The sequence below is a fragment of the Falco naumanni genome, chromosome 5 (genome assembly GCF_017639655.2).
Source record: "Falco naumanni isolate bFalNau1 chromosome 5, bFalNau1.pat, whole genome shotgun sequence".
NCBI classification, from domain to species: domain Eukaryota; kingdom Metazoa; phylum Chordata; class Aves; order Falconiformes; family Falconidae; genus Falco; species Falco naumanni.
Window position 1 is genome coordinate 7,856,239 of NC_054058.1, and position 25,913 is coordinate 7,882,151.

At 39.0% G+C, this 25,913-nt stretch overlaps 1 protein-coding gene across 1 annotated transcript in view; it reads left to right on the forward strand.

Moving 5' to 3' along the window:
• PRMT8 (protein arginine methyltransferase 8) overlaps nucleotides 1-25,293 on the forward strand; it is a 74,085-nt gene extending 48,792 nt beyond the window's left edge. The window contains exons 4-10 of the mRNA XM_040596295.1: nucleotides 1,870-1,933; nucleotides 5,316-5,458; nucleotides 5,846-5,933; nucleotides 9,544-9,659; nucleotides 16,165-16,315; nucleotides 21,739-21,860; nucleotides 23,671-25,293. Of these exons, the coding sequence (XP_040452229.1) occupies nucleotides 1,870-1,933; nucleotides 5,316-5,458; nucleotides 5,846-5,933; nucleotides 9,544-9,659; nucleotides 16,165-16,315; nucleotides 21,739-21,860; nucleotides 23,671-23,754 (768 nt within the window). The 3' untranslated portion in view covers nucleotides 23,755-25,293. The remainder of the gene's footprint in view (nucleotides 1-1,869; nucleotides 1,934-5,315; nucleotides 5,459-5,845; nucleotides 5,934-9,543; nucleotides 9,660-16,164; nucleotides 16,316-21,738; nucleotides 21,861-23,670) is intronic.
• Nucleotides 25,294-25,913: the final 620 nt, after the last annotated feature.

Below are 25,913 nucleotides of genomic sequence, written 5' to 3' on the forward strand. Positions count from 1 at the left end.
AGGGCCTGTAGCGATAGTACAAGGGGTAATGGTTTTAAACTGAAAGTGGGTAGATTTAGACTGGATATAAGGAAGAATTTTTTTATGATGAGGGTGATGAGGCACTGGGACAGGTTGCCCAGAGAAGCTGTGGATGCCCCATCCCTGGAAGTGTTCAAGGTGTGGTCAGATGGCGTTTTGAACAACCTGATCTAGTGGAAGGTGTTCCTGCCTATGGCAGGGAGGTTGGACTACATAATTTTTGAAAGTCTTTTCCAACCCAAACCATTCTATGATTGTAAATGGAGGTACGGACATCTTTTATTGGAACACACAGTTCTCATGAAATCCAAGGGCTTTGTAAAACAGGACAGAATTGAGAAGATCACTGACTTGAAAGAGAACTGGGGAAAAACCTGACAACACTGACGTTTCTTCCTGATTCTTAACCTACAGAATTCAGTATTTTCTTTTTCTGAAATGGGTTGCTTTTTAAAATAAAAAGGTACCACAATATATAATCCAAGTCAAAATAGAGGCAAACAGTTCTAGCCACCCTAAAGCAAGTTTATTTTCCAAAATATATATTTCTTTTTGGAATATTTGAGTTTGGGGGGTTTGTTATTTTGCTTCTTTGAGAATGAAGCTTATTTTTGGAAACGTGTAGTCATTCATGAAATAGAACTTTTTATGTCTTTGCATCTTTTTCTTTGGAAAGGTTGGAAAGCCACCTTCAAACACCTACATACCCATGCTTTATTTAAAAATCATCCTAAACAAGCAGAAAGAATAGGCAATGGAATTGAAAATGCCAGACAGATGTGAATACAGGCAGGAAAACTGAGTATGTGGTAACAGCTGTAAGTATAGGCAATGCATAGAGTCTATACTGTTTACAGCAAGGGAAGAAGGAGCTGGGTGGAAAAAAAGGACAGAGTTCTCCCCAAGGGATTTCTTCCTTGGACTCTCTGGACTGGCACTCTGGTGGTCCTTTCCACGTGCCAGTTTTGGTTTATGTTCAGGCCGGTAAGTCAGACATCTTAAGGTGCGGTTTAACGCCACAGGCAAGCCAAGCAGAATTAATGCTCGTGTTCCCGTGGGGACGAGGATTGATATTATGCCTGCCATTATGTTTAGCTGTTTCACGGGCCTATATAAAAAGAACAAGGGATTTGTGTGTCCTTCCATCCACTGTTCTGCTATCTGTGAGTGCAAATAGGCAAATCTAAAACTAGGAGGTAGTTGGTAATTTCTTTTCTAATGGAACCACAGAACTGGGCACAGGAAAAGACATGCAGATCTGGACGTCTTTGTAAATACAGAAATTTCAGTAATTTCTTATGTATAAAATGTCTGTATATTTTTTTTTTATGCATTGAAAAAGATGATACATTTTTCACAGAGAAAGGCAATTGCTTCTTGACATAGACCAATATTGGCATAGTTTGAATTTTAACACTATTCACGAAGTTTGAATGTGTTTTGTTTTAAAATACATGAAGAAATGTAGCACCATGCTAATTCATTCCCTTCAGCAGACTTTTCGGGGGGAATGAGGCAATGTTCTGAAGTAGCAGGAATAAATTAAATAACATCATTAATAAATTATGTAATTTTCTGGTTAGGGCCTCTTTTTTTACACATTTCAACAGTTTTAGAAACAATCTTTTCTATATAGCCTGTTTAACTCAAACACAGACTGCAGTTTAAATGTTAAGATATCATTGATCATGATCCTGCCCACACAGGTTTGATTTACTCTTTATCGATAATTACATGCTCTGCAGGGTCTTTGCTGCCTTCAGTAGATTTTGAGGGTTTGGTTTGGTTTTTAGCTGAGATCTCTAATACAGAATTACTCTTCCTCTTGCTTTCTTTTTTTTTTCCTAGATTGAATGCTCAAGTATATCTGACTACTCAGAAAAAATTATCAAGGCTAACCACCTGGACAACAGTAAGGCATACATAAAAATATTTTCTTCAGGAGAAAGAGGGGATAACTGTTTCACTTTTTCTGATTTATTTGTGTTGTGTGGTTTATATATAAATGGTAGTTTTGCATAATTTACTCACGTAAATACAAAACTAAACACCTCATTCTAGGCATTACAGCAATTCCTCATGGGAAAAGTTACTTCTGCATTTACTTCTAGGCTCACAGACGACAGAAGCAAATAGGACTAATCTGTGGGCAGTTTGATTTAGCAAAGCAGACAGAAGGCCCCACATTAGAACTGAACTTTTCAAATTAATTCTGCCATTTGAATTCCACGTTATCTCTTAAGTGGGGTTGACACACACTTACATTCAAATCGAAATAAGGTTCAAACCAAAAAGTATTCCTTATCGATACAGATTTTTCACTAAAGTTTCTTCTGACTTCCAACTTCTAAAAAAACTACTAACAACCTAAAAAACCAGGCTTTTTAAAACTGAGGCTATGAGTCAGTTCTTATTTAAACGTGCTTTTTGTGAAGAGCTTGCCTTTGCTGCAGAGCAATGCAGGTCATAGCTAGCTAGACCATATTGTTTGCCCCCGCTTTCAGCTGCATCTGTGCTGATGCTCTGCTAGCACATGCGCAGAAATAGATTTCTGTTCTGGTTTGGATCTGTTCTGATTTTTATTGTTGTCACTGGCAGCTTCTGACTAACACAGAGCTGTTTGGGAGGAGAATTTATTGTACAGCATGTGTGTTCAAGTGGTGTGGTGTGAAAGAGACAGCAGTGATGCGGTATATAAGAGGTCAGCAAATGTGTGCAACTTTTGGCTAAGAAAAAGAAGGAAGCAAAGGACCAGAAAATACTCTCCTCCACAGTAGGGGTAAGGCACTAAAACGAGGAGGTGGTGCCCTGAGCTTGGTTATCCTGCACCTTTGGTGCAGAGCCCGTATATTCCCAGAATGGTCTTTCATCAAATAGCTACACAAACAGCATACCGCAAACAAATTCGTGTTTGGATTTCCAGCAACAGGAATTGTGTGTGAAGGGTTCACTGTCAGAATAAATAAGAAGGATCCAGTGTGCTCCAGAGGCTGCAGAAGGTATTTATCACTGTTTCTTCCTCCTGTTTCTCCAAGGAGCGAGCCCTTGGAAAAACTGTGGATGAAGAAAGCAGAGACCCCTCCCCTTTGGCAGGAGACTCGCCTGGACAGGCTCAGCAGTCTGGCTGGACTGCAGTTTGCTCTCCAATATAGACAAATTGCACAACCGAACTACCATTTACACACTTTACACTGACCCACATTCACTTTCATTTTAATGCAGCCACGTACTGAGCCAAAGGATCTTGTTGCTCATGGAAATTTTTTCTTTCTCCCCCCCTAATTGTTTAGAGAAATGCAGAATCAGCGAAAGGGGGTAACCAAGAGAAAACCCACTGTTTCCAGAACAGATACAATCTGTTCCCACATGATGCCTTATGAAGATGTTTCATCAAATTGAAGGGAGGTGGGAGGAACTTGTGCTGATGCTGCTTGCACTGTGGCTGTTCTGGGTGTAAACAGAGGGCTCCAAAGTCTGCAGGTGTGTCACTGGCAGCTGTCAACAGTGCTAAAATTCACTCCGAAATAATTGTGGCAGTGAAAGTTCTTGGGAGAAAAGAGAACTAAAAAGAACTCGTGGCTGCAGCTTGTAGACATGAAGAGTCTTCAGTATAACAACAGATGAACTATTGAGCTACTAAGGAGTTTAAAGAAGGGGAAGGAAAAGGGAACTCTGCTCTTTTCCAGTCAGGTTGCTCTTACCAGCTGATATTTTGTGTTCCCAGTCTGAATCAGTGTTCTCAATTTCTTAGGGGGACAGTCTGGATTAGAAGTTTGCTATGCAAATAAAGTGGCAGCATCTGGTTAGAGTACTACTAGTACTGCATGTGTTTTGAAAAGATGAAACCACATCTTCCCTGGACTGAGTTCTCAAAATCACTCTGCTCACACTTCCACCCTTAAACAGCTAACCAAGTTCTAGCTAAATGAAAGTGTCTTCATCTTCCTCAAACTGAATGTTGAACATGTTCATCAATAGAAAATGCCATCACTAAAAACTGTCGTTTATTGAGAGTAATACAGCAATCTTATAAATTAGTAATGGAAAGAAAAATATTTCTTCTGTCCTTACTTTATTCCTGAATTTCAAGTTCATCGGTTACCTTGGTAAGGAAGAATCCAGAACCATGAGACTTCACCCACTGTAACAAACACGTAAATAGCAGACAAACACAAGTTTCAAATTATTTGTCTAAAGAATTTGGAATACATTTGTAAATAGGACATATATAAAAAAAAATGCAAGAATGATTGGTGAATTGTGTAATGACCCTAAAACAAAATTATTTGTTACAACTAAACTAAATATGAACCAGCATTTAACTTTCCTTTAAGCAAAACATCTGTTCTAGTATTAACCAGTTCTATAATTGCTTCTTGATTTGCTTTTGCAGTGCATGCCCAGTCTCCTGTAAGCAGTATACAGTACTGCCAGTAATTTAATGCTCTGTTTTGTATTAGTGTCTCTGAGGATCTGGTATTCTATTACATCAAACTTCCAGCAACGTTTTTAATCTCCTTGAAACTAATTTGGTGACAAAATACCTGCCAGCAATGTTTTCCAGCAGTCACTTTAGATAACTATGGAAGGTTATGCAAGTCTAAATCAGAAAGAAGATTCAGAGTGAAAATGCCAGTATGCTATAAAAGATTCAATCACGAAGCAGAAAGGAATGAGAAATGTTTTTCATGAGGTAACTGTGTTTGTACAAACTTGGTTGTTTGTGTACTGTCAGGCTAGATCTGACTTTCTCAGTTGAGTCAGCGCCCCAGAATTCACAGAAGAAATAAGCTGTAGTTTCCTCATTGTGAAGCCAGCATAGTATCTTTGAAAATCAGACAAGAATTAGATCCTAGTTCCATAAATCTCTAATATCTCAGTGATGAGATCATGTATGTGCAAACCTACAGGGATTTTTAAAGGATTCTAGTGGGTTCTTTGCCTTACTTGGTCAATGTTCTAGAAATCCTCCAAATTCCAAAGGGTGGGTAAAATGAGATCATGCAGGTAACCAGGTAAGGCTGTTTTTCTGTTGTTTTTTATATATGTGTTTTACTTGGTTTGGGGTTTGGGTTGGTTGGGTTTTTTTTTCCCTTTTATACTGATACAAAATTTGTGTTTATTATACTTACCACAAGTAGCTTTAAAATAGTGTAAAATCCATGGAGTCACCCCTTATCTACAGGCATTCAAGAAGAGAATCATATTGCAAAAGGCAGCCTGCTACTCACCAGTAAGGGAGTTAGTCAGGTGTTTTATTATGTGAAACATATTTCTTTGGATTCTTTTTTCAGTAATCACAATATTTAAAGGTAAAGTGGAAGAAGTTGAATTACCTGTGGATAAAGTAGACATCATCATCAGCGAGTGGATGGGTTACTGTCTGTTCTATGAGTCAATGTTAAACACAGTCATCTTCGCACGAGACAAGTGGCTGGTAGGTGCTCTGCATGTCATACTCCTTGCTGGAGCAATCATTTATTTTCTGACTACAAGCCTTCCCTCTCCTACTGTCACCGTAACAAGACACAGTTACATCTCCAAGTGCCACTTCTTGGGCTTAAACAAAAAGATTAACAAAGGGAATCTTGGCGAAAGAGCTTTGCTTTTGATTAACTGCTGGTGAAATTCGTATAGATGCTACCTAATGGCATTGCTACAGGCTGCAAGAGTTGCTGAGATTAAAGCTGATGTGACAATCTGAAGGGAAACAATAAAGGCATGCAAGGGGTGCTTGTCTGGTTTTTGTATGTGCAGTTCAAAATGTGATGTCTTTGTCAGGTGAATAGATTACGAGATCCATTTCCCCACAATTCATCAACAGAAACCTGGAGGGCTAATGTTTCCAGACCGAGCTGCTTTGTACGTGGTAGCAATTGAAGACAGACAGTACAAGGACTTCAAAATTCACTGTGAGTAAATGCCTGACAGTAATACTTTTCTATGGTGATTTCCTTAAAATACTTGATTTATAGTGGCCTGCTGTAATCTCTTTGCTGGCAAAAGTTTTGCAAAAGCCAAGAAATCACAGTGACCAGGCCAGAATTCCAGTATAAACATGAACACTGAGAAAACTCTAGTCTGGTGATAAATTCAGGAAACTTGCAGTAATTTCAAGTGCACGAAGGAAAGATGTATGAATAAATTAATGTAGACCTTTCTTAGAGTTAATATTGATACTGCTACCTCTATTTTAATATGTGGATTTTAGGAGATCTAGTTTTGGTTTTGATAAATACATCATCCCACATAACTGCCATTAAAACTGGTAATACTCTTTTGCCATCCAGGTGCTGGGGTTTTGTTTTTAAAATAACAAGATTGGAAAAATTAATAAGATGCAAATTAGTTGTAAATGTTAAGAAATAAGACTAGAAGAAATGCTATCTCACTAGAAAGCATGCCAAGAAGAAAAAGAACATGTAATGCTTTTTTAACATCTTGAAACACTTCATGTTAGAATTTTTAAAGGAAAAATAAGGATCAGAAATTTCTGGTTTGTTTTGACGTGAATAAAGAGTTCTAAACTGTTTTTGGTTTACTTTGTAAATGCAGAAAATTGACTTTTCCTTTACATTGAAAATGTTGGGGTTTTTCCTTGAAAGTTTCATTGACTAACTTGTGCTGTTAGTGACCTCTGCACGTCACCTAGCCCAGCCTCCCGCTCAAAGCTGGCCAGATTGCACAATTAAAGCAGGTCACTCGGGGCCCTGCCCTGCAGCCAGAAGATCGGGATTCCACAGCTTCTCTGGGCACCTCTTCAAACGTTGAGGCACCCTCAGGAGCACACATGTTTCTGAATATCCAGTCAGAATTTTCCATGCTGAAACATGCCCTCATTGTCCCTTGTCACCTGAAGGGAATCGGACTTTTTCTATATTTCCGTAGCAGCAGACAGCAATTAGGTCCCACCATTAGCCTTTGCTGCCCCAGGCTAAGCAAACCCAGTTTTCTTGGACACTCCTCACATCTCAGCATGTGGTTCACTTTCATCACCACAAGGTCATACTCCCGGTTCATGTTCAACTTGTTGTCCCCCAGGTCACCCAAGTTTGGATTTATTTGGTCGTAATAGTTTTGATGAAATGAGTAAGTTCTACATTATTTCGCTCTCCTTTTCTATTTTTATTTCTCTCCTTTTTTTGGCTTTTACTTATTTTTTAGAGCTGGTCAATTTCACTTAAAGGCATTTTCCATTAGGGGGAAAAAAATGATCACAAAATTCCTAAGCAGTTGTATTATTTAAAGACACATGCAAAAAAGCTTGGGTAAAATTAGTGTGTTCAGTCAACCTTTAAATGAAAATGCCTGACTCCTCATTCCTTGACTCTCAGCTCCTCTCAGAAAATAAATTTGGTGTTTCTGTGATCAAATTCAGCGCCAAGACGCAGAACTGCCAATGGGTCGAAATGGCTGTTTTGGGTCAAAAGCAAGGCCAGTGCAGTGGGGCAGTGACAAGAAGCCTGTGTAGGTGCCAGGGAGAATAATACCTACTCCTCAAGCACAGCCTAGGGTTTTCTCCTGAGTTGTATGGTGACCTTGACAGCTAAATACCTTACAAAATTTACAGGTTCAAAAGGATGTAGGAGGCATCCATTCTGTAAAGGAATCAAAGCCATTCTGGCCTAAAAAAAATCCCTAGTGCCATCTTTCACCTTGCTTTTGAACCCCTTCCTTTCTAGGCCTTGAGCCTTTTTCTTTTCTCACAGCTAACCCATCAGTTTTTAATTTGTGTATTTTATAATTTTTTAAAAATGTTTTGGGTTCATTTTCTCCTCTAAAATGTTGTTTTCTTTTAAGAAACTTTATTTTATGATTTCAACTCTGATTTCCTTCCTCCCCTCACTTTTTACACTTCTGTCTCTTCTTCAGGTATTTCCATCTCACTACCTACCTGCACCACCATCTCGTCTCCCTTTTCAGTTTAGAAATTCTTGACGGTGTCTCCTTACATGTCAATTTTTCATCTTTTTTTTCTTTTCTTTTCTTTCTTTCTTTCTTTCTTAAGGTGGATAAAGTCTTGCCTTCATATGAGATGCAGGGCTGAGCATTTCAAAGGGCACTCCAGAACCATCACGTTGAATAAGAAATAATGCAATACGAGGTTTCTAAAAAAAATCTGACTTCTGATTTCTCATTAATGCCACAGTACTACTGCAGTCAATTACTCTCATTTCCTACAAAATGCTAAACATATAATTTTATCTTTTAACTCCTGTGACAGGTCTCTGTCTAACACAGACTGTGGCATAAATTTCAAAGGCATCCCATGTAGGATGAGATACATCAAGCAATGGAAGACCCAAAAACTCTGTTAATAAATTGGTCCTGCAGGGTTTCCTAGCTAATCTTTTCTGAGTAACCACATAAAAACATATAGCTTCTATAAATATAATAGTTCCTACATGCTTGTGATGCCTGAAACCAAAGTTTTGAACCACCAGCTCCCCTGAAATACTGAGAAACTCACAGCCCAATAAAGAGATAACATATGAAAGAACTGTTCATGTCCAGATTTGTTCCAATTTAGAAATATGCAGATTTTTTGCTTATATTATATTTTCAGTCATAGTCCCCTGGGAACGCTAGTAGCACAAATGCTCTGAAAAAAACAAGACATTTCTAATATGCTCACTACTGCTGTTTATCAGTTCTCCCTGCTTGTATTGAAACTATTTTTTTAAAAGTTCACTGTGTTCAGTTCAGACTTTCAGATGGAGCACTGAATGTACCTTGACTCATATGATTCACAAGACTAAGATTTCACTTTTTCAGAGGTTTTTGTTTTCATTTTGTTAAGCAATGTTAAAAGCAAAGCCAGTGTACTTTTCAATGTTTTGATGTTTTCATTTTGTTCAAGAAAAAAAAAGAAAAAAATCCCTCATCTAGATAAGAAGCAATCAGAAGAACAGTTCAAATCTAGAAGATCAGCATGGCTTTTAAATCTTTTAGAAGGTAGACATTTTGCTTTTTTGTCATGGTGTACATGCAGATTAATATTTGGATCCCCCAAATATTGAAACACACCTGTAATTCTACTCCTCACAGTAATTCACTTGCTGAAACTAAGACTACTTAAATAATTAAAAAAGCATGCAGATTGCTGATTCAATAGCAATCTATATAAAAAAAAGGAAATATTAACGAGAATGGATAAGAAAGGATAGAATAGCCTTAAACAGCTATTCCCAAGTCTCAATCTGATATATTATATGACTTTGGGCAACACTCTCAAATGTTTAAAGTCATGAAAATCGAAAAATCTCATATAACACAGTTTTGGGGACACCAAAAAACAAAGGCCACTTGTTCGAAGATGTACATTGAGAGATTATTTTGCCACAACTGCATTATCTGTAAAATAGCAATGACATAGACAATCGGGGCAGGGAGCAAAGAATTAAAGAGGAGAGCTGAAAGTTAAGGGATGGCAGAAATTCTTTCAAATGGAAGATGCTTTGAGAAACAAAAAATATTTTTATTATTACTGCTAATCTTTGACACATCCATTTGCATTGACAGGGTGGGAGAATGTGTACGGCTTTGACATGACCTGTATTAGGGATGTTGCCATGAAGGAGCCTTTGGTGGACATAGTAGATCCAAAGCAAGTGGTGACCAATGCCTGTTTAATAAAGGTTTGGTAATTCCAAATATACCTAATTATGAATGTTTACGCCTAACTGTAGGATTCTTTGGAGACCTGGTGCTTATGTTTTACTACTATCTTTGTATGCTTCTAACTAGCTGCAGAAGCCATCATCATAGAATGCTACCACACTAAGAAGAAAATGTAGTTTTAAATTAGTCAGTACTAGTATGTTGCACATGCTCAATACTGTCACCCGAACTAAGCATGAACATCGATACCTTGATCACTTAATGGAATACCCAAAGCAAGATGTTTCTTGTGACTTTGTACTCATCTGGCTACTACTAACTATAACTTAAGACTCTTGCAAATTATACACATGAAAATACTGGATAAATAGAGACATGGTATATTTAGATATAAATTTTAATTGCCCTACCTTCTTTTGAATAGAAGTTGGAAATTACCGATGGAATGCTGCTGAGGAGAAGGAGTAAATAAATTCTATTTGCAGTAAAAAAGACTGATGCATCAGTTTCTGAATTGGTCAGCTCTGATGAAATAACTGTAATTCACTCCAGAGCATGAGGTCAGAATTGGAACCTGATTTGTGTAAGTTCCTAATTCTTTGCCTTATCCAGAATATTAATGTGCTCTCCCTGCACCAACACCTGCAGCCAGAGGTTAGTTTGTACCCTGTTCTACCTATAGGACAGAATGGTCACTACTCCCCATTCACAAGACCAGGTGAAGAATGCACAGCCTGCAGGAACACATGAAAGCTCTACAATTCCTTCCACGTGAAGGAATCCTCCTCATGTGTTCCTGCTTTCATGAATAAGGCTGTCTGTATCATTAGCAGTGGTAGAATCAGGTCCGTGAATCCAAGAGTGTGCTCATTTATCCCAAAGACTCAGCTCTAATTTTTCCCTTTTGCTTTTTGCCAGTAACATTAAGGCAAAACACAAAAACACAGCATTAAGTATTCCCAAATTCAAAAATGAAAGACATACCTTTAGTCTGCCAAACCTTTACTGAAAGCAGCAAAAAGGAACAGAAGTAGAAACTCTGTGTGAGTACGTATGCGTGCACAGTCCACCTGCACTGAGGGGAACGCAGGATGGTCGTGTCTGAAAAGAACTTGAGCCAGAGCGATTTAAAATTGCAATACACACAAAATAAACAGCTATTTAGACTGCATAAAATATGTCTGGAGAGTGAGAGATCAGGTGGCGGAATGGGTTGCCTTCTCTGCAATAAAAAGTTATAAAAGCTGCGTGCCCTTAAATGAGGTTCAAATCTAAGGCTTTCTTTAGACCTTTGAAAGTAATTGAGTTTAAGAAGACAGACAAAATTTTTCATACTGTTTCTATTCAGGTTTTATATTGAATTCTACATGGCCTGACAGCTTTTGTCCATACACTGAATGGTGCTTTACCATGTAATGTCACCATGGGAGCAAAGTGGGTAATAACTACACAGGCAAAACCCAACCTTCGTTCCAGAACCTGTCCCTAACCTCAAAAACTGATCACTAAAAAAATCAGAAAATTGTCAATGAAAGGCAGGAAGAAGGGAGGCTTTTGTTCAAGCTAGCAATATGGAAGCAGGAAAAACTGAGGTTTGTTTGTTTTTTTAAAAAATTTAGTTAGTTTTGCACATGGTTTATTTATATAAAGTGCATTTCTTTGATCCTGAAAATATTTGTGAATGCAGAGAATATTAGCCTAAGAAAACATCTGAGAATAAACAAAATGATAATGTTTAATTGTGCAAATGTTTTATTATAGCATATCAATATGGCACAGCTTATTCATATTAGATTGACAAGGGGATTTTTTAGGGGTGTATTCAACCCAAAGCCACCTAATTTAGGATGCCTACCAGATGAGTCTTGGCTCCCTGTGTGTTAGTAGATGAACTAGCCACTAGATGCATTCCTAACAGACCAGTCAGGGCCCTGGGCTCCTGCACTTAATTCACAATTTAGATGCTCTGAATTGTTCTACAAAATCAGCAAAAGAAGACATCAACCCCTACACGCTATGTGACCATAGCACTTACCTAGAGTGTTGGAGGCTTGAGTAAAATTTTGTCTTTTGTACTCCTCAGGCATTGGATGTAACCCAAGTCTTGAACCCTTCCAGGAACTCCAGCCACTAAGGCACAGGCGCACTGGGAGTGGTACAGGCAGGGAATACAGCATCTGCTCTGTTGTGGAAGCGATGCTCCTTTGAATGATCTCTTAAATATACCCCAGGGGCATAGGAATTTTCCTGTTGGACTTCCCTGCATAGCCTCCCCTATCTAGCCACGCAGAATGACCAACAACAAAGAAATAAATATACTTGTATGCTCCCATTTGTCCCACACTTTCCAGGAACAGTTTAAAGCTCCCGCACTTTCAAGATTACACAGTTTAATGCTACTTAAAGCACAAACTGCAATCCCTGCATGAAAAAAAAATTACGCACCATTCTTGTTTATCAGAGAACACAGCATAATTGAAAAAAAAACCATTGAGCTATATGGTCAAATATCCATTCTTTGAGACATTTCTGTTGTTTTGGAAACATCATGATTCACCTGTATGAAGCCTTATTTCAAAGGATCTGCAGTATTTTCTGCAAAAAAAAGGTACTGTTACTCAGAGAGATCCAGCCACGCAGGTGAGGCACGTGTCTGAGCTCTGGTGAGTCCCACATTCTTCTCCCATAGCAATCTTGACCCATGAGGGCTGGGACAAGGCATCCCTCATGAGACTTTTCTCTTGCTCCACTGCGACTTCAGTGAACTCCCTAATCACATTCCTTTCTCCCAGTTTCTAAAGCAAAGCAAGAGGCACTTATGCCACTCATTTTCCATCTTTCTTCAAACACTGCTCTTTTTTCCTGATTTTTCTTCCCTACTCCTCTGTTCACATGAAGATCTCCCTTCCCTTTCCAAAGTGACTTTCCCTGCCATTCTTTCCTTTCTAACAGTTCTCCCCACAGTCTTTCCTTTCAGCATGCTCAGGTTAATCCCCACCCCCAAAACAAAACGCCAAAACAAACCCCAAACCAAACAACACCCTAGTAATTTTCATGCATTTCCTCCTGTGCAAACAGGAGAAGGTGGCAGAAGAGGGGTCCAGGCAGGAGGCTGAGGTCTCTGTCACCCAGAAGTCACAGCTACCCTTGCTTCCCTGTTACGTCATCTAATAGAAAACCAACATATTCTGCAACATCTAGTCAAAAGTATCTCAGATACTTCATTCTTCCTTTCACTTCTCCCCCCAAACACCCCAAATTTAATGTTCTTTCTTCTCTCTCCACATTAATACTATTAGCTCTCTGCACTAAAAGAAAGGAGAAAAGAGAAAAAAAGAAAAAGAAAAAAATTCTTTTAGAAAAGTGAATATGTTTTGGGGGCTGATGGTTGCATTCCGTGCTCCCCTCACATCTATACACATGAATGCAACTGCCAGTGCAGGTCATTTTCTCAGTGCTTGCCAGAAAAGAGGATTTGTCCCTTTCTCCTTTCCCTAACAATTAATTTTACTTCTCAGCCTTCAGATCAACCCTCTTCCTGAACCTGTCTATACCGCTTGTACCAATGCCACCTGTCCTCCAGCTTCTGCTTCAGTTCAGCACCTTTACCTGCTGTGGTTAGCACTGCCTCACCACCATACCCTATGATGGGGTCATCATTTCCCTCTTTGTCCAAACCAAGACATCTAGTGCAATGGGTGTGTGTGTGGGGGGTGTGTGTGTGTGTGTGTGTCAACCCCGAATCCCAAGACAAACAAAAAAACCCAACAAAAAACCCTGCCAAAACCAGACATCCAGATATTTGAATCTTTATCTCCATGCTCATACAATCCTAGTTGAGTAAGCTGACTGGCTCAGAAGGGGATCAGGAAAGAGGTGCAACGGCACTCTGGAAGTAACTTTAATTAAAATTCACACAAGGACACCGGTCAGGCAGCAAGTCAGCATTTTTCTCATCAGCAAACCTGACTCAGGGCTGTTTCTCTTATTAGTTAGGCTGCCTTCAGCTAGGGTGATACCATTCAAACAAGAAATACACAGCAGCTGGCAACACCACAGCTCAACCTCACTGTTATCCTCCCTGTGATCCTAAATGATCTTCTATACATTGTTTGCTCGTTCCTAAAGCAAATCGTGCCACAGGACAGCCCAAGAACCATTCTTTATGCAGTGAATGTAAAAACTGGAGCTCTGCCTGTCTCTCTGCAATGGGGACATGTAGCATGGGATGGCTCATGGTCTTTCATGAGGTGTCAACCACAGCCTGGACCTCCTTATTTAGCTGATAATTCTGACACTCTTATACATGCTCAGCTTAACATATTATTTTTTTAGTGTAAGTAAAAGCTGGATTTTGATCAGATCCATGCTTAACTATGCCCATTTTTATTATTGTTGGTTTTGAACCCTGAATGAAATCTGTTACCTCATGATTTTTCCACTTACTTTTTGCAAAGACAGCATTTATCCCCTGTGCTAGTTAGCTGCAATTAACATTGAATGAGTAGTGACATTTACTATAAGAATATATAGTAGCCAGAGTACAATTCAAAGATATCACCAAAACAGGATCAGGCCAGTTTCAAAACTACATTAATTAATAAAAAAATCCCACATTTGCCTCATATCTTACATAGTAAAGAAAGCACGCTTCTGTCCTTAAAGAAGTGGCTGCAAAAGTGACCACCATTTTATCCAGCACATCTGTTCAGTATTTCTCAGACATTTCCACAAACTTCTCTAATAAAGATATTCCCCACTGCTTTTGATTCCACCTTACTCTGCAAAGACAACACAGCTCAGAGAGAGGGAGCTAGATCCCTTTTATGTGTCTCATCATTGGACTTAATTGACAATTTCCCCACAATACCAGTAAAAAGCCACCAAAAATTATGGAAATCTGCAGCTATCACCCACCAGTCCGGTCCAGCTTGTCAAAGTAGGTTTTGCAGACTGCTATGGAAGTCTGCAAGGAGATCTCAGAAATTCTTATTCCTAGTATGCTTTTTTCTTCTTTTGAGAAAAAAATAAAGAAGAACAACTGAAAAAAAATAATGTTAAGGCTATCCCAGCTTGAAATGACCACTTCTAAGCGTGGGTTATTTATAAACACTAGTCACTTGTGCAAATGCAATGTAGTAGAATAATGTTCATTATGGTTAAGTTATTCTTGAACAATATTGCTAATCAGACAGGCCAAAACTATAGCTTGCTTAAATCATCTCACCGTGAGTGTTCTCAGAAACACATGGTATGTGGTCCACGCAAAGACCTCAGTAACTCTATGGCTGCATCTTTTGATGTCCATTTTTGCAGATTTTTCTTAGATTACAGAGTGCAATTGCTAAAAGAGCCCCTATATTGCGCCCTAAAATGCTGCTTAGCCCTCTAAAGGACATTCTGGACTCTGCTCTATTTTTGCAGTGTGAGTCTGAAGTAACACTGGTGAGGTCAGTGATACAATTCCTGGCTTACGTTGGTAGAGAGAGGAAAATTGGATTTCTACCTACAAAGCTTCTATTTCTCTGTATGCACAAGCAGTTTTGTTGTTCATACTGACTGCAAATAGTAGAGAGAAAAATATTTTCAGGATATCCGCCTCTTGCCAAATACGCCCTGACAAGGACAATAAGGACAGTGAAGCCAGATACACTCAGGAGGATATCAGAAGGTGCACTGATAAGAAACATATCCCGTAGCATTAGATGACAATTGATGTTTTTTCAGACTTAGTATCCTCCTTATCATGACTAAGAGTTTTGGAAACAGCCCAGATGATAAAAGCCATACCTAGCTGGGAAAATCAGATCCATCTAAAAAACTCAGTTGAAGCCTTGAACAGTGAGTTTTAGTTATTGACAGAAATAAGCAATCCTGGAGACTACATCATTGGTCCCAACCACTGCAGTCAAGCCACAGCACAACTTATATGATTTGCTTCTGTCTAGGTCAAGAGTAAGATCCCTGTGCTTAACCATTTGGGATCAGTTACCTGGTCGGGACTGGAAAGCACTGTCAGCAAAAAGCAGGTCCCTGTCATGCCTCAGATGTTCCAACCACTTGGCACAGCCAAAGTACATTCCCTTCCAGAGATATTCAAACAAATCAGAAGTTTATTTTTATTAAAAACCCAACTCCGTCATCTTTCCTCATGCTGACAGTCCCCGATGACGAACTTATCTTAGAACTGGGACCTGTACCTCCATTTCCACATCCATTGTGCCTGTATTTGTCAAAGCATGTTTTTACCTTGATTTCCTTCAGTTCCCACAGCCCCTCCCTGCCACTCACACTCACTCTTCCACGAGTGGCCTCTTTCATCACTCCATCAGCTTAGTCAGATACCTGGATCATTTGCTGATGAGTTGATGTACTCAAATGCACCACTGATTTCTTGCAGTGTTAAAGGGCTGCCAGTTGTCTTTGTTGCTGTTCCTTAAATAAAATGCTTAAGTACATCAGTGAACACTTACCTTCGTCACAAACTGCATGTAAATGTCTTTTTCTTTCTCCTCACAACAGGAAGTAGATATTTATACAGTGAAGACCGAGGAGTTGGCATTTACTTCTGCATTCTGCCTCCAAATTCAGCGCAATGATTACATTCATGCCTTGGTCACCTATTTTAATATCGAATTTACAAAGTGCCATAAAAAGATGGGGTTTTCTACAGGTAATCTGTATTTATTTTAATTTCATTTCTATTGCTATCAGTATATCAGTGCTACTGGTCAGATGGTATGGGAAGCTTTACTGTACCACCAGGTTTTAATTTCAGGGATAAAAATTATTGTCACTTTTGGGGAGGTGAGCAGGATGGGGAAAGGACAATTGCTTGTAGGAATTCTGCAAAACCAGAGGCAGGATTTCACAATGCCTACCATGCTTGGAGCTCAGCAGAAATGATGACACAGGAGTTTATGCCCCTCACCAGTGATATCTAAGTCCTGTGTCACATTTCTCAGATTAGACAGGGAATTGTCGGCTCAGTGAGAGACAGCAGCTCTGCATCCCAGTTTCTCCCAAATCCGAAACTCAGCAAAAGCTCTTGCTTGACTCAGTCTAGAACAAAACCATCATTTTTTTTTCCAGAATAAAACCACACACATACTGCTTATGTAAATCAGCTCTAACAACCCAGATGTGAGACTCTAACTTACCTTGGTGAGCAGATATTTAAAGGAGTAACTCCATTCCTGTAAGGCATCATTTACCCGAGTGAATAAACCAGCCAGTGTGGCAAGAAATGTAAAAGAATCATGACTGCTTTAATGACAAGAACAACAAATTACAGGTGGTGCTTGTTACAGCTAGCACCATTACACAACTTAAACAGGTGTAAATGGGATACAAGCTAAATATAATCAGAAAACTCTTTTTTCCTCCCTTCACAGGAGCTCTCAACCCTTTACATGAGATTCAAAGCTCAAAGTAATTTTAAAAAATACCTATGTATATTTGATTCTAGAAATACAACCATATGGATGATATTATTTTGTACCTATTCTTAGGTTTTCCAGTAACTGTTTCCCTGGTCATTCTATAAATGTGCTATACTACAGTATTTCCCACACCATGATAGGCATTGGTACGTGCTGGGAAACAACGTGCAGCTCGGGAGACATGAACAACCTGTGAGGCACCACAGTGGTATCCTGGAGTGCTACTGTTTCTGAGTTTGTGCTGAACAAAATTATCTAAGGTGGAAAAATCCTTTAGGTTTTAGGCATTTTTTCTTACCGGAGAAGGCTGATTTTTTCAGCAGAAGGCAGCCTATTAATCTTTTATAAAAGGTAATATAATCAAGCCTTCTGTTTTCTGCAAAAAATAGCTTTGAACAAAGGGTGTAGTTACTATATTGTGATGTTAACTGAAACCTACCCTAGTAAAGGAGGTCTGCTTATATTGCCAGAACTACACGGAAGATCTTTTATATCACTGGGAATGTGGCTTCATTTGCAAAGGATTCATGGAATGTGTTTCTGTTTTATGTGTGCATATGAACAGACACGTTTTAAGAAACATCTTTTGACTAAATTAGGATATTTGATTAATGTTTTACAGTCAAACATGTCCCATCAGCAAATCTGGCCCTCAAACCCAGCCATTCTTTGCTTGACTCTTAGGCACCCCAGTGAACAGGCATCAAACATGGCAAGGAAAAGGACCTGTTACATTATTGCTGCTTGTCTGCAGAGTAAACATAGACTTTGCTCCAGTACCAGTATAGCAAAAGGTGACTGGGATAAGGACTTTCTTGACTCTCTTCAGTGTATGGAATAAAGAGGGTTCATTCAGGCACTTAGGCAGAAAATGTTCTGCAAGACCACCACAGGTGGGGGTTTAGCTTCCCTTAGCCCACAGGGAGTGAGAACTTGGGGAAGGAGAGAAGTTACATTTGGACAAAAGCCTCGGGCAGACACCAAGTTTGCCATCGCGTTTTTCTTACAGAGAGGTTTTTGCAGACCCACCTCAACTTGCAAATGTATGTACAAGGTATTTTGTGCCTACTTTTCATAAGAAAGAGGGGAACGGAATCACAATCTCTGATATTTCTGAACCTCCGTCAAGAATGAGGTTCATCAGCAGTGCCTGAAAACCTAGCTTCTCTAAATTATCTGTAGCTCCCACAGGCTGCTAGTTCAGAGGCTCTAAGTGCTTAGTCATACACTTCCATCCTAGAATCCTTTCAGCTTTAATGACTTGCCCTTTCTCATTGTTCTGTTTGCAACTAGTTCTCTTAGTTGCTGGTGGCTCAGCCTCCTTGGAGGCTTGCTTGGAGAGGCTTCCTATGTCTCCAGATTCAGTCTCCTATCACTTGGCAAACGCTACATTTCTCCTATTGAATGCTTTTCTTTGCTTTACTGCTAATCCTCTGAACATCAGAAACTTCAGAAGCTTAGTTACTTCAGAAACTAACTTCTCCAGCAGGCTGTATGGCCCACCAAATAAAAAAAGGTTGGGTGTCATTACATGCAAATGGGGAAGAGCCACTAGTCAGATATCCATGCAAAACCAAATTCTTAACATTTTCAAGTCCATATTCAAGTTGTTTGTGTGTTTCTGACATGGGCTTCTTCTAAAGCCAAAGTTCACTCTGGCCTTCTTCGATGCAAATGAGGCTACAGCCATATCACCAGTTCTAGCAGATCTAGGGGCCACTCTTGGGGGAACCAACTGGTTGTGACTTCTTTGCAGATCAAGCAAAAGGAATACAGATGAAGTACACCACATACTTGGTCCAGGGTTTCCTCTGGGTCCTCTGTGGTGCCCCTCTAATTGCACTAAGACAAGTACTATTTATGTGGAGGGGCTAATTGTTATTCAAAGTATCTAAAATAAAGGGAGAGGTGTCTTGCAGCCACTGAAGAAGAAGGTTTTATACCATGAAGCTGATAGTACGTGAGCTGTGCCTCAAAGCATGCCATCAGGACTACAGAACCTTAAACAAGTCCATAGGACCAGACAGGAGGCATCCAAGCATGCTGAGGGTGCTGCTCAATGCCACTGTAAGGCTACCCTCTAACATCTTTCAAAGGTCATGGTGATGGAGGAAGGTTCTTGATGAGTAGAAAAAGGCAGCTATCACACCCATCTTCAAGAAGTGCAGTAAGCAGGATCCATTGAACCACAGGCCAGTCAACCTCACCTCAGTTCCTGGGAAGGCTGTGACACAAATCCACCTGGAAGCTTTTTCCAATTATATGAAGGACAAGAAGGTGACTGAAAACAGCTACCATGGATTTACCAAATCCAATCATACCTGACAAACCTGATTGCCTTCTAGACAGCTAGCTGTGTTGATGAGGGAAGATCAGTGGCTGTTGTATACTGTGACTTCAGCAAGGGCTTTTATACAACCTTACACAGCATCCTTATGGCTGTATTGGTCAGATATGGACCAGATAAGTGAACAGTAACAAGGGTGAAAAATTGGCTCAAAATGTGTCAGTCAGCAAAGTCAAACCAGAGGCCAGTTATAAGCAGCATCCCACAGGTGACCAACAATGAGGTCAGTATTGTTCCACATCTCTATTAATGACCTGGATGATGGAATAAAGTGCATTCTCAGCAGATCTGTTGATGATCCCAAACTGGGAGGAGCACAGGCTGGAGAGAAAGGGCTGCTATTTAGAGCTACACAGGTTCAAAATGGGCTGATGGGAACCCTGTAAAATTCAGCAATGCCAAATACAAAGTCCTGCATCTGGGACCAAACAACTCCAAGCTACTGCTTGGGCCAACTGGATAGAAATCAGCTTAGTTGGAAAAGACTCTTGGAATCTGGTGAGCAACGACCTGAACTTGAGTCAGAACTATGTCTTTGCAGCAAATCTTCCTGACCTGTATTAGCATGAGTGTAGACAGGAGGCTGAGGGAACTGGTTCTCTGCCTCTATTCAGAACATCATGATAAGGAATGCACAGAACAAGTTACTCCATAAAAAGACCATTCTGTAGCTGAAGGAATAGACACCACTGTCTAGAAGACTGGTCTGCACTCTCATCTAGTGTCTGTTGGCAAAGCTCAATGAATTCAGTAAAATATCCAAGTTTGTAGGACGTGACAAAGTGCCAGTTCATTGATACAACTTTTTTTAAAAATTACAAAGAAAATAATTGTGATTTGGAGTGGACTTGAAGGCTTGTGCCTACATTCCACACACTTATCCTGTTCATGGAACACAAGTTTCCAGGTATGCCAGCTTTTCTAAACAAGACAGCTCTGCATAAGGGCACATGTACATGTGTGTGTACAAGGCAGCAGTTATGCTTCGAAACAGAAGTTCAGTTTTGTTTTGGTTTGACACGTTTTCAATTAGAAATTTTAGAAAGGCATGTCCAAATGGAAAACAGATTCTGGACCTGAACTCCTGCAAGAGGATCTCTCCATTTAGCATTTGAGATTAACAGTCATTAAAACTGCCTAGATGCATAGCCAGAAATTATCCAGCAAAATTCTTTCCTTTGGAAGATACCAGTTTGCCAACACAGCTTCTGACAGAAGTCTGTTTATATCTGTCTTCTGATTCTAGAATTCTGGGGGAAAAAAAGAACTGTTAAAAATTCCTGTCCTAACAGTCTTTTAAAAAAGCTTCACTCTTTCCCCAGTCACAAACAATTTCTAAAGCCAAGTTTGTGGGGTTTTTTTGAAACATTGATGTTGAAATGAAATGAGATCGTTGTTTATTAAACAGTGCTAAGATATTATTAGCGTGATTCAATACAGTGGGCCCATGTCTGCATCAAAAAAGTGACTGGGGAAACAAATGGAAGAAAAATAAATTTATCAGAGGCTTTTTTGCCAGGTCAGGAAGTCTCTGAACTTTTACACCTGTTCTTATGTTCCTAGATGCTGTTAATTGCAAGAATGCTGGGAACAAGAAGTAACCAATGCAAGTTCATTAGGCACTACTCCAAGATTTTAATTTAAATCAGAAATAAAAACAAATAAGTAAAACAAAAACCTGAAATAGAAGAAGGTCGTCAAAATGATTGTGCTAAGCAAGACTAGAAATTAATTTGGACCAGCAGCCACCTCTGGCAAACTGCCCATAGCAGACGCCTTTAAAAAGTCCAAACTCAGATTAAAGTGCAAGTGTCCTTTCCCCAGCCCTATCCTCCTGGAAACGATAAAATCTGCTCTTCCAGGATCATGAGCCAAAGGTTTCATCTGTGTCATTGTGATTAATAGTTTTTGATGAGCCTTTCTTTCATGGTTTTGATTAATTGTTTTTTGAACTAATTTAGACTTCTGACTTTCAAAGCACTTAGTGGTAAAGACTTCCCCGATTTGAATGTGTGTGGGTTGAAAGGCAAGCATCAAAAAAGTGCCTATTATGCCAGTAACTTGCTTTGTGGAATCCTTCTTGCTGGGTGTGACTCACAGCTGACATATTCCAGTAAAAATCAAAAGACAACCAACTGACAATCAATATAATTGTGTTGTTGTAAAGCATGTTTGCTAATATAGTACATAAGTTAAAGCATTCTATGAGAAGAAAGGTTTTTTTTAGTTGTTCCCAAGTCTTTTGATTTGATTTGTAAGACAAAAATGCAATTTCTATAAATAATACCCATATATATATATTTTTAGCACCCGATGCTCCCTATACTCACTGGAAGCAAACTGTCTTCTACTTAGAGGACTATTTAACTGTGAGACGAGGAGAAGAAATCTATGGGACTATATCTATGAAACCAAATGCAAAAAATGTGGTGAGTTAGCATCACTGATTCTAATTCCAACTCTACCGATCACAAACTATAAACAACAGTAAATAAAATCCATGTAAGTAAAGCAACAAACACACTAAAGGCTCTAAGTTCATGTTTGTTCCTAAGAGCTCTAGTCACAGCTTCACCAAAGCTGGTGACAGCAATGATAATGCAGTGCTAATGTTACAGAACATCAGCCTGCAAATATGATAGCATGGGAAGGAAGAAGTAATTCAAGAACATCACGATGTCAGCTGCCCTCTGCAATCATCTGGGCTCACATTTAATGACACAAGTAGGCAAGGGTCTCTTCATACTGTCACTGAAATCAGGGGTAAGATCCCTTCCTGCCAGCACAGGATTATCAAGAGTATGTACTTCAACTCCACACGTATAGCCAGATTTCCCACCCAGTGCCCAAGATTAGGAAATTAAGTAACAGATTTCAGCTGAACATCTGTATGAATTCACTGAACAAATGAACTTGAAGTCACCGATCAAGTGATATGGTGGTTTAAAAATTGTGGCTTTCCACAGAAAATACAGATGACGTCTAAAGCTAAAGCATGATGGCTACCACACTGTCATGACCGGTGAAAACTTCCTCAATTTCTCTGCTATGGGCATACACCAAGTATGTCCGTTATTCAGTGCTTCTTTTAACTTGTAAGGAGACCATGAGATATGGTCTAATGAACAAACTATGCCTGTATAGAAGAACAAGACATGAGAAGTACAGCCTCTCAGAGAAACGGTGCCACCATTTTCTGCCAAAAACCTTGAGCAGAATCTCTTCATTTTCTACTACAACATACACCCATTAAAATAATGTTGTTATAATCCACGCAGTTGTAATTGTTGAAATACTGCATTTGTTGACTGCAGCAAATCCTCAGTTTCATTGCCTTCCCTTTTTGCATTACTTTTCCTTTTTTTGCACCAAATACAGATTGGATGTGGTTTTCATAGTAGTGTTGATACAGGGAAGAAATAAACACAAAATAAACTTATCATTCAAACACATTTACTCCTGAAGCTACTGCTTGCTGTGAAAGTAGAGGAAAACAGTCTGTTTCACACTTTTATGTTGTCCTTGGGGGACTGGAACATTTTGGTTTGGGTCGAATGTATCAATTTTCTTTTAGGGAAAAATGAAGAAAATATTTCAAATTTGTTTGCACAACCATAAGCACCTGAATGCAGATTTAGGTGCTAAAATTAATGTGTTCTTGATAGTTATCATAAGACAGAGAGACTACCTCAATTCAAAAGGATTTGTTAGTACTTTCTTCTTCTGAAACATGAAGTCTTTCAAAAGCTTGTAGAGACAGGTCCATTTTGTAGGGGCTATGTACTGCCTCTTTCCGGAAAATATGTCACTGTAAGATAAAGAATGACTGAAGGCTTCTCTACAGTGGGAATTTTCCAAGATCTACTCTGGAATAACTGCTAGGGTGAAACCCCGTTACCCTAGATTAAGAGCATCTCAAAGGGGGATGCCCTTAAAAAATGGCTATAGAATAGATACGACAGCAGAGCATTTCAGAAGCTTCCTAGTTGTAACCAGGACAGTAAATCAGCCTTACGAAGAATACACTAATATGACCTAGACATAGATAGTATGGTGAATGCTATTACACACCCTATAGCCTTCATTTCCAGTGTCAGCAACATTAAAAACCCAAATAAGTTAGAAACCATGGTAGGTATCTCTTTAATCTGCAGGTCTTTTCAACTCAAGCACTGGTAACTGAATTCATACACTGAACTTACGGTCATACTCACATGTTACATTTAAATCTTTTTACAGCGTGACCTGGACTTCACAGTAGACTTGGATTTTAAAGGACAGCTATGTGAAATGTCAGTATCTAATGACTACAAAATGCGCTAGCAAGAAACCTTTCAGAGAGATGAAAAGGAGAATTTTATCAAGTCCTGAACTGCCGAACTTCGAGCTAGGACAAACTGTTCACAAGCTTATTATATTAAATTCTAGAATGTTTACTCTGATGGAGAGTGGCAACCTGATCCTTCTTGCAGAAAGTACAGGGGGTTGGTATCCCACTGTGAATGTACAGTATATAGAACTGTAGCTTTTGTCAAACATATAGGAAAAATAAGCAACAGTCTTGAGTGTGCTGATTAACTTTAGGGTGGCAGAAAATGCATATACAAATTGTACTACTTACTGTGAATTTCTGGTTCTTCCAAGCTTTGCATGTTAAAGGTGATTAGGGCAGTATTCTCACTATGAAAGACCACTACAGCACATTACTGTGATAGTTGTACCGGACTTATATTCAATATAAATGAATATATATATTGTACATGAGAAAAAAAATATGTCATTTCATAATAGGAATTTGGTTTGTGATCATTTAATTCTCATTATGCAGTTATGGAAAGATAATGATGTTACCTCTGGCAATACTCCAGGCAGTGATATATTCCATTAACTGTCCAAAGTTACAGCTTTGGTAACTATTCCATGCAAAGTGCAGACAAGAGCTGGGCATTTACAGAAAGTTCAATAATGTCTTTTTGAATGTCCTCTGGAAAATGTGGACCGTTAGTTTTAAAATTCACCTTCACAACTGGATGTCTGTCACAGCTTTAAAAAAACATTAGCTTTTTATCCTTGAAAATATTCTGTGGTGAGTTTTTATAGCTGGATTTTGCATGAGACCTTCCGAAATCAGACACCTAGTATTTAAATGTGATGAATGCAAAGTCTCTGAAATGGTGGGTAATTCATGTTTCTTGGCCATGCCATATTTCAGTTCTTTGCAAGATTCTTCATACAAAATACTTTAAAAAAAATAGGAATTAGTGTTTCCTTTTGGTGATGTTTTAGATAAGTTTTAAATTGCAAATAGTATTCTCAAGAGTGCAGTGATTTGCAGGAACAAGCTAATGTCTTTAAAAAAATGTCTATGGCTTCTGATATTACTAAGATGTCTGTAGCTTCCCCATTCCCTTACACCCTTCTTTTTCTTACAATATCTCCTGCTTATTGTTAAAATATTAACTGCTTATAATTCTTCATACGTATGTATCAAGTCTTTTTACTATATGAATGTTGACCATATAATCACATGTAATCCGTCAAAAACTGCATAATTGGTCCTGTATCCCCATCTTCCAGTGTGCCTGGCATTAGGCACTAAATCATGTTCCATCATGTATTGGATGAGATTGACTAGTTTTTTTGCCTAAAAATCTTTTTAATCACCTGCAAATAAAGCATACTTGAAGATGTATTTTGCCAGTATTTCTCAACCTTTTACTTTTTAGAAGTCTATTTCTATTGGGTTTCAATTCACAAAAACTGTACAGTGCCTCTGTTTTCTTTTGGCCTACAGACTACGGCCTAGGGATGGTATCACATGGTACCTGCGCAGAATTAAATTAAACGGTACGCCAGCAGTAACAGACACTGTTTGCAGTGTATTTCATCCCTGTTGGTTTTTTCCATCATTTTCTTGGAAAAAGGATGAATCTTCCTCAGAAAATGACTAGGATTTTATCTGTCAAATATTGCTGTCATTTCCAAGGGATCAGTTCCTAGCTAGAACAGCTATTCTTTCAGTAATGGTTTGGACCAGAAAAACTCTAGAAATCCCTTTCTCCTAACACTTCAGTGATTCTAGGACCTGAAGGTAAGGAATTCTACCAGATTTTTTTCTCAGCCCCCTCCATTTATATAAAGCTAAACAACGTTTTCACCTTCTCCTTTGCCACTAACCACTGAGCTGCCTATAACTGAAAGAGGAGAGACTCTTGCTTTGTTCGTCTAACTTACACTTTGACAGCACTACACTTTTGCCCGCTGCATGAATGGTTAATAACTTCAATATTAAAATAAAAACGAAGAAGGGGGAAAGGAGCCCGCCTTGTTTAAAAAAAGACAAATCACAAAAAACCCAAAAGAGAATTCACAAGGGTCTGCCTGCCTTTACCGAGGACGTGTCATTTTTGCATGACAGAAAGCATTGGACAAGAAGCAGCAAAGAAAACTTAGAACAGCTCGTTAAGCAGTTTGAGAGGTGT